At 43.9% G+C, this 9,284-nt stretch overlaps 1 protein-coding gene across 1 annotated transcript; it reads right to left on the bottom strand.

Annotated features, from left to right (window-relative positions):
• Positions 1 to 374: 374 nt before the first annotated feature.
• On the bottom strand, positions 375 to 7,034 carry asb15b (ankyrin repeat and SOCS box containing 15b). The gene is made up of 14 exons (XM_050036256.1): positions 6,922 to 7,034; positions 6,534 to 6,642; positions 6,267 to 6,319; positions 5,966 to 6,097; positions 5,671 to 5,835; positions 3,785 to 3,891; positions 3,547 to 3,685; positions 3,283 to 3,454; positions 2,708 to 2,868; positions 2,265 to 2,409; positions 1,601 to 1,756; positions 1,391 to 1,493; positions 930 to 1,083; positions 375 to 827 (listed from the first exon to the last, which is right to left on the bottom strand). Exons 2-14 carry the CDS (start codon positions 6,638 to 6,640, stop codon positions 676 to 678), a joined length of 1,746 nt encoding a protein of 581 aa, XP_049892213.1. The 5' UTR covers positions 6,641 to 6,642; positions 6,922 to 7,034; the 3' UTR covers positions 375 to 675.
• Between the last annotated feature and the right edge of the window lie 2,250 nt (positions 7,035 to 9,284).

Here is a 9,284-nt window from a genome sequence, read left to right as displayed (position 1 = left end):
TCCACCCTGACAGGTGTTTTCACTTAACCCGCCTGATTAGACCTTTACTCAGGACTGCTCGATTGATGTTTCTCACACTCTGTTGCACCCGTTAGGGCGGCACAGCTCACACTTAAATTATTCTGATCGGTCTTTATAGTTATATTTATAGTTTACAGTTATAGAATCCTGCGCCCAACCTCTCCTTGAGCTGAGATCTAATTAGCAAGAAGTGGAAACACCTGTGTGGGTGTGCAGTGCATTTTAGAATTGTGAGACATTTCTCCTGGACGTGAATAGAATGACAGCAGCAGGGCAACACAGAATTGTTAGTTTTTATCCGAAGCATAAAAGACTGGATCTGTTCAGGAATGAACTAGGATCGATTTCATAGCTAAAGGTGCCAATATTTATTAGAAAAAGGAGACTGTAGTGCTACATCAATACAAAATAATCAGGCTCCATAAAGAAAAGGGACCTTTCAGTTGTCCAAGCTTGAAAGGAAGTGTTCTTCTTCTTTTGTTTCACATAAAAGAAAGTGACACACTACAAGGCACTCCTCTACATATACTGTATATAGCTCTACATATAAAACTTAAATAAAATACAAAAAGGAGAGAATATATATTCCCATTTGGCTCATTTTTAAAGAATGACAAGTGCTTTTTCGTTAATGTTTCAATCACACAAATTGAACTAACTAATGTTGTACTCTCTGTATGTCAGGTAGTTCTTCAGTCTTGGAGGATAAGGGACAGCAGCCATGGCGACTGGGTCATTCAGCGTCCTGAGGCTCATGCGACCTCTGATCGCCAGTCGACACAAGTGCTGCAGAGACCGTGGCTTGCCTGGGAACAGACAAGCAACCTCTACTTACTTCCTTAATCCCTAAGGATTAACTTCACATTTTAAAAGAAAAGATATGCAAAATCATGGATTTGAAGTTTTACTCAGTATGTCAGAAATCTCATCCCACTCAGGCCTCTTCTTCAGGATGTTTCTGAGGACGGGGCAGATGCTGACGTGGCCGACGTAGTCCAGGAGCATCCGTACAAGACTGCCAAGTAGATGTGTGAGCCACGACACCGAGACAAACTCACAGAACTGGAAGGGGAAAAAATCAGGGATGAGAATTATTGTATTATATTTGGTTAACTAGCTCAGTGATTGGCTGATCGGTCACGTATTGAACTGACTCTGTGTGACTCCTTATACAGCAATATATACAGTATGTCTGCATGAATTCAGCCCATTCTCATTCCCAGGTCGTCAAATATCGCTGTTTCATGGGTGATTTTGGCGTCAGATACTGACACAAAAAGGCACCTTTTCTGATACGCTGAAAGTCCAGTGACAAAACAACACTGTCTGATGAGTTGGGATGAGAACACGTAGGTGCATTGGCTCTTACTGTGATGGCGCCAGGTTGAGTGTAAATCTGATAGGCTTGGTTATGGAGGTCAGCCCAGGTACTATCAATTTCTTCACTGTTACCATGGCAACATTGGAAACACCTGCCACAGACAGTGTTGCAGGGGTGAAATTTACAGATGAGCACTTCATTATTTCAGTGCTTAAATGTGTCTTACTCAAAATCCCTTTTGACAGTCAGTAGACGTACCTGGAAGCTTGATATCCGTTGTTGAGCAGCAGCCGCAGCATGACGGGGTCCCTCAGGCAGTATTGCAGGGCCGTGGGAAACAGTGTGTTGCTGATAACTCTGAAGTAACAGTTCACCTCTGCTCCGTAGGACAGCAACAGCTGCACCAGCTCATACCTGGAAAACGGCGGACTATGAGACAATCTGGGCACAGTTGTTTTGCCTCTTTTTGTAGTTATTTTGTGTCTCTTTGCATCTCTTTGTGGTCTTTTTGTGACTCTTACTGTTTAGTACATGTATGGTACAGTACAATAATTTGAGTGACATTTTTGCATGGTGGTGCAGTGGTTAGCATTGTCGATTCACAGCAAGAGGGTTCGTTGTTCAAACCCAGGGTGGGAGAGCCCTTCTGTGTGGAGCTTGCATGTTCTCCCCGTGTCAGCGTGGGTTTTCTCTGGGTTCTCCGGCTTCCTCCCACAGTCCCACCAAAGACATGCAGGTTAATTTGTGACTCTATATTGGCCTTAGGTGTGAATGTGAGTGTGAACAGTTGTCTGTCTCTATGTGTCAGCCTTGTGATAGTCTGGTGACCTGTCCATGGTGTACCCCACCTCTCGCCCAGTGTCAGTTGGGATAGGCTCCGCCGTGTATGAGAATACACACACATGTACTGTATGCCACACACCTCTCAGCGCGTACAGCCACCAGGATGCATCGTAGTGGGTCCAGCTCAGTGCTCGCCCCAGCTGCCAGCAACATCTCAGAACAGGTCACATCACCATTGGAAACAGCAAAGAACAGAGGGCTCCTCCTGAGGTCCTGGTAGTTGTCTGCAACAAGATTTACATTCAATCAGGGGCCAGTTTAAAAGACTAAGACGGGACTTTTCTCCAACACTTGAAGGACTGTGCCAGTTGTTTAAATCTGGTTTAGCTCAGTAGTTCCCAACTGATGGGCACTTTATTTTGAAGTATGGGGAATTTGTGGCACAGAGCTTTTATTTTGAAGTGCTGTGGCTAATGGGGTCAGTCTAGCATCTAACACTAGACTAATAGGCTGTCTTTATTTGAAGCTTTCTGTGTTTCTGAGCATGTGTGAGAGGGAGTCTAGTGCCCAGCTGTGTCCTACCGGAGATGTGTGTGCCTAGCAAGTCATTGACATCATATCCTTTCTGGATAAGCAGCTCCAGACACTCGACTTGTCCCCCGTCAGCTGCTGAGTGGACGGGGCCCTGGCCTGAGAGACGGATAGCTCTCTTTGTGGTGATGGGTATGAGAGTCCTCAGGACTCTGCAGAGAGGGGGGGGGGGTTGGGACAAACAGCAACAGAGTGAGGGACAGAAACAGTGAAAAACAAATGCAAAAGAAGAAAACAGGACACAGAGCAAAACTTTCATTAGCTTGTGGCTCGAGCTACAGTGGCGTTCAGTGACAGAACTGATAAACAGCGATAAACAGAAGGCTCTTTGTGGCGATGATGACAGTGAAAACACTGCAGAGCTGTGAGGTGCAGAGAGAGACATGTTACAGTTTGATCAATTTGGCTGCACAGTAGGAGGACAAGAATGTTAATTTGTCTCTAGTAATTTCTCGCCGTCTGAAACTGGATTATCTGTCAAAACTCAGATGCATTCTCATGAGAATACTGCCATATCTAGTGCTTCCAGATGATTGGGTGCCCTTTTTTTATGAAGGTCAGCTCACAGTATGTGTCCCTCATATGCAGCTCTGTGGATGGGAAGCTGGAAGGCGTAGCTGGCAACATTGGGGTTGGCTCCGTGCTGCAGGAGCAGCTCGACACAATCCAGGTTTCCAGAACCAGATGCATCATACAGGACTGTGTCTCCATTGCTGGCCTGGGCATTCACATCCCCACCTAGTGGAGCACAGGGACAAACACAACAAGGTCTGAAGAGTGAGAAAAACATGACAGATGTAAAGCATTACATAGTATTGTTGGTGTTTTACCATGCTGTATGAGATTTTCCAAAGCTTCCGCGTTGCCATATTCAGCTGCGATCCCCAGAGGAGTCACCCCGTGCCCGTCTCTGGCAGTTACTTTAGCTCCATGTCGAAGCAGCAGCATCATAATAGCTGGACAACCCACCTGGTGCAAGAGGTAGAAGGCAAGTCCATAAAGGTGGTAGAGAGGAAGTAAGGAGAAGATTCTATTGTGCTATAGCGAGTATCATGCAGCGCTGTTCACCTTTGCAGCTTCATGGGTCGCCGTCCACTTAGTGAGACACACCTGCTCCACAAAGGCCCCACCCATGACGAGCGTGAAAACCATGTCATATGATTTCTGTCTCACTGCTATAAAATGTAGGAAATACAAAGTAATGCCGTAAAAAGCCTTTGCAAAGCAGTATTTATTATTCATAGAGTTCATATTGAATAAATAACATTAACTGATGTCATGCTAGCAGCTCTTTGAGGCCACATTTAGGAACAGCAGTGCTTTGAGCTAAATGCTAATGCAGGCAGTCGTAACATTAAAACCCAATCGCCAGAATAAGTATTGGCATTGTATGTTTCTGCAAACTACAGATATGTTACGTTTGGACATTTAACATGTCGCAGATATATTGAAACGTTCCTTCATGTTTCAATTTTATGTTGTGAAGACGCTGTGGTTAAGGTGTGGTTAGGTTTAGGCACAAAAACCACTTGGTTAGGGTGAGGAGAAGATCATGTTTTGGCATAAAATATCTGGTTTGGTTGCTACAAACACAGCTGGACTTGTCCTAAACTTTTGGTATTTATTGGTCTTGAGCAATTGTCCATCTCGCCTAAGTATCACGCCGGATTTTGTGATAACCACACATTATTATTGCAATATTCAACTGGGCCTATACAAAAAAGTTATGAATGATTTTTTGATCGACTGTATCGATATGTTGTGCACACACACTTCCTAATAAAGAGGCAAACTAGCTAAAAAATGTAATTCAGTTTAATTTAATTCAATTCAACCTTTGTGGGGAACCTATTTGTCGTGGTTCACGTTTGGGAATTATAAGTGCGTGACACATCAAAAGCCCTGACTGGCAGCCAGTGCAAGGGATGAAAGCCATGAGTGGGACAATGGATCGCTTTATTGTACGGAGCAAATTACAACAAAGCACCAGTGAAGACGACCTACCACCGAAAGAAAATTGAAACAAATAACTGTCTCTACACAGTGTCACAAAAGCTCCCTGTCTTATTTTTATTGTCTTATGTTGTAATAAGATTGATAACACATGTTATAGAAGCTATTGTGCACAGATATATATACAGGTGTGCCTTAAGATTTTGGCTTGCCCTTTGGTGTGCTTAGGCACAAAAAGTTTGAAAACCACTGACGTAGTTTATAAGCTGACTTTGTCAATAGGAGGTAGAAGGGATGGCGGATGATGACCACTGTTTAAGACCAGCAATCGGCTTTTTAGCCACCAAATGTGGGTGTTTTTTAGTGAACCATTGTCGTGTTTCTACAGGAGATAGTGCCATAAAAAGCAGTTGTGTTTTACCAAGTCATCACTGCGTTTTCAAATGGAACTGTGCCACCAAAACCGGGTACTTTAAGCCAGAACATGATCTTTTCTAACCCTAACCAAGTGTTTTTTGTGCCTAAACTTGACCACACGTTAACCATAGCGAGCAAGAGGGTTCCTGGTTCGAACCCAGGGTGAGGGAGCCCTTCTGTGTGGAAACTGCATGTTCTCTCTGTGTCAGCGTGGGTTTTCTCCAGGTACTCCGGCTTCCTCCCACAGTCCAAAGACGTGCAGGTTAATTGGTGACTCTACATTGTCTGTAGGTGTGAATGTGAGTGTGAATGGTTGTCTGTCTCAATGTGTCAGCCCTGTATTAGTCTGGTGACCTGTCCAGGGTGTACCCTGCCTCTCGCCCAGTGTCAGCTGGGAGATCCACCAGTATAAATCCAAACTGTAAAGGTGGTGATAGATCCACCAGTATAAATCCAAACTGTAAAGGTGGTGATGTACTAATAAACCTGTTTTGGAATATGCTGTTAATAGGGGATAAGTGGGCGACTGAGTGAGTTGTTTGCATCATCTTGAGTCTGTGTGTGTGTGTGTGTGTGTGTGTTACCAATCAGCAGAGGAGACTCATTCCTGCTGTTGGTGTTGTGTGGCGACGCTCCGTGCTGCAGCAGCATCTTGACATTTTCCACCAGGCCGGCCTCCGCCGCCAGAGTCAGAGCCGTGTCCCCGTCATCTGTCCACTCCTCCAGGGTCAGGTCTGTTGATGTGGACACTGCCCACAAGAACAACAAACAGTATGATACAGTTGGAAATACACACACTCTACTTCCATAAATAGTTTCAGATGCTAGATGCTCTTTGGTTTAGACTTTACGCCCCGCTGTGTTGCACTGAGCTCTCACCCTGCAGCACCACATACAGGGTCTCTCGCTGTGGCTGCACAGCTGCTGCGTGCAGAGGCAGCCAGCCCCTGCTGTCGGTCGCTCTGAAGGCAGACACACAACCCGACAGCTCCTGCAGTGCGTGCACATCACCTGGGAAGATACAACCAAGACCCATGCATGACACAGAGGGAAACATCTGTAATACCCATGCACTCAGACACGAACCCAAAAACCTTTGTGTTTATTTTTAGGTGCCTCTATGAAATTCCTTTAGTCATGTGTCACAACAGTGATAGACAGAGTTAAACAGGAAGTCTACCTTTGTGAATGGCTGCCATTATCTTCATAAAGTTGTCACTGTTTGATTCCTTCCTATTGAGCCAAAGGAGAAGAGCAGGTCACTGAAAGATTTTGCTCTAGAAACTCTATGACTGATGATTTGAGTCAGGATTTCCTATGAATTCAGAATCTACCCATCTTTTCTGCAGTTTGTTTACAACCCCAAAATGCCCTTTTGACAGTTAGCACCACCTGTAACCTTTTTAGTGAAACACGTTGGACATACAGACATTTTGGACTCTCTCACCTGTTTGTTTGTATCAAACATGGCAGCTTGTTGCCATCTTGAATGCTCTCTCGAATGGCAAACTCGATAAGTTCCTCATTTATGCCCTCCTGATCAAAGTCATCCATTTCTATATCAGAGGACACAATGAGAATAATTGTAATAAAAATAAAAGGTTTTCACAAAAGTTAAATGACTTGCTGGCAACTTATAACATGTTGAAGTCACATTTGTGTGTGTTTCTGCTTTGTCCACGGCTGCAGGCATGCAACTTGTTTATCAGCACAGGGCTGCTGGCACGGTGTCACCCCGGCTTCAAATGGTGTCACATGTGAGTACATTAGTCTGTCACTTTTGAGATGACGCCACAGGTTGCATTTTCTATGTTAGTCGTATCAATCCGTCTCACCTGTTGATCTGAACGTGCGCCCTGGAGCACTCCAGCTTGCAGCCCGTGTGTTTTTGTTTAGCGGGGTCCGAAGCTGTCTGGGTTATATTTAGATGTGACCTGCTCTAGACGACCTGACTCAGCTCAGAGTGCCTGTTGCATTTTCACTTCCAACTCCTGTGTACAAAGTACTCCTTTCCATGATTGCCACACTGTGACTTCATTCCAGTCAGGTCATTTGGTCACATGTTATAGTCACACTTTACTTGCACAGCAATACATGGACACAATATTATTACTACTGATATTTTTATGGCTTGCAATTTTTTTTTCAGTCTGCAAGACAGCAAAAAAATCCAGTATACAAATACAACTTAAATCCTACCCCCTCCTCCCTCCCAACCAGGTGTAACTCCCAGAACATGAGCGATAAACAGCAGTTGAATACATCAATAATGTTGCTTCATCAAAAGAAATTCAAGTTGCGGTTACAGTTTACATCCATGTCTGTGAAAACATGGCTGCTTCACACGCATCTTCAACCCGGCACAGAACATATATACAATCAGCACAGTTTCAACGTGGACACAAGATCAGTGTCACCAATTCAGCATCTGACCAAATGTCTCCCCTTCTGTTCTTAAAATGTTGAATAATAGCCAGAAAAGTGTTTTGCAGAACATTATGATGTCATTCTGAAGTTGACCTTTGACCTTTTGGATATAAAATATCATCACTTTTATTCTATTAGACATTTCGTGTGAGATTTTGTGATAAGAAGTGTATGAATTTCTGAGTTATGACCAAAAACATGTTTTGCGAGGTCACAGCGACCTTGACCTTTGATGACCAAATTCTAATCAGTCCATCAATGAGTCCAAGTGGATGTTTGTGCCAAATTTGAAGACATTCCCTGAAGGTGTTCTTGAGGTATCCCATTCACAAGAGCGAGACGGATGCAGGGTCATGGTGACCTTGACCTTTGGCCTTTGACCACCAAAATATACTCAGCTCATCCTTGAATCCAAGTGGACAGTTGTGCCAAATTTGAAAAAAACATCCCTAAAGGCATTCTTGACACATTGAGATATATTGAGATATCATAGTCATTTGATAATTTATATTTACAGATGAGGACTTTTAAGAAAGTAAAAACATAAAATCCACTTGACAGTACTTGTGATTCAAGTGCTTTCACCTTACTCTTACTTGTGTGCACTTTATAAAGCAATACACCTTCCCCACTAAAGCTAACACTTTTCTGCCCTGTTACAATTCCTACATGACATCATTTCAAACACAGCAACCTTTCCCATTTATGTTACCTGAATCCTGAAAAGCAGGTGTTCCAGGTGCTTTCTAGTCCTTCACTATTGCTGTCTGGGTCCATTCCTCCACAGGGAGCGTCCCTTACCCTTCTAAACTTCCAATAATTGTAGAATCCTTCAAACAAAGGCCATGTAACCAACTCACGGTCCAAACTCCAGACTGCTGGGCACTATGGGTGTAAAGTGTGGTCTCCCAGATCAGCTTCCAGGTGTAGATGTGTTACTGTGTGGTGCTAAAACGCAAAATAAAACATCCTCGGACAAAAAGCAGTTAAACAATGCTTTAAGCTGCGTGGTGTTAACTGTCCATCCATCCACATCGATCTTTCCATTTTCATCCGCTTATCCGGGGCAAGATCGCAGGGGCAGCAGGCCAAGCAAAGCACCCCAGACGTCCCTCTCCCCAGCAACGCTTTCCAGCTCCTCCTGGGGGACCCCGAGGCGTTCCCAGGCCAGATGAGATATGTCATCCCTCCAGCGTGTTCTGGGTCTGCCCCAGGGCCTCCAACTGTATGTAGTATAAATTCACTGAATCATATTTGTATGTTTTACTCGTTTTTTCCTCTCCTTTAGATCTTGAAAGCACCTCGTTTCCTGTCACTGATGATGTGAGCAAGCTGTCATCATTGGTGAGATTTCTGAGTCGCTACAGGCTTGACAGGTATCACACTCAAGTATCATACAAAATTCTTTATCCGTCATTATCTCCAGTATTGAAGCAGAATATTCCATGACCACAGCTCATGTGTTGGAGCGTCCTTTACTCTTCTGTACTTCCACTAAATTGGAGAGAAACAGAGTCTGTGTAACCTACTCAGGGTCCAAACTTTATCAGTCCTATCCTCAAATCTCTCAACGTTGTTCGAGAGTTGCCACAAATTTGAAGCCATTTATCTTCCAGATCCCTTCCTCAAACTATTCTTGTTATTGATGTTAACAAAAATGTCTAACACATCACACTTTTTATCCTGGATGTTCTCCTTTGTGTCTGGTATTGATCTGATTATGAAAATCAATAAAGGATATGGGCTTTTACTTCCTCAGTATGTCGTAAGA

The sequence above is a fragment of the Epinephelus moara genome, chromosome 23 (assembly GCF_006386435.1).
Source record: "Epinephelus moara isolate mb chromosome 23, YSFRI_EMoa_1.0, whole genome shotgun sequence".
NCBI classification, from domain to species: domain Eukaryota; kingdom Metazoa; phylum Chordata; class Actinopteri; order Perciformes; family Serranidae; genus Epinephelus; species Epinephelus moara.
This window is presented reverse-complemented; position numbering and strand designations above follow the sequence as displayed.

What these genes read in the sequence shown, in the direction of transcription:
- asb15b (XM_050036256.1), bottom strand. Translation starts at nt 6,640, where the DNA reads ATGGATGACTTTGATCAGGAGGGCATAAATGAGGAACTTATCGAGTTT. An exon ending in TGTTTGATACAAACAAACAG is followed by an intron (nt 6,320 to 6,533) that starts GTGAGAGAGTCC and finishes TTGGCTCAATAG; the next exon opens with GAAGGAATCAAACAGTGACA. An exon ending in CGACCCATGAAGCTGCAAAG is followed by an intron (nt 3,686 to 3,784) that starts GTGAACAGCGCT and finishes CTCTTGCACCAG; the next exon opens with GTGGGTTGTCCAGCTATTAT.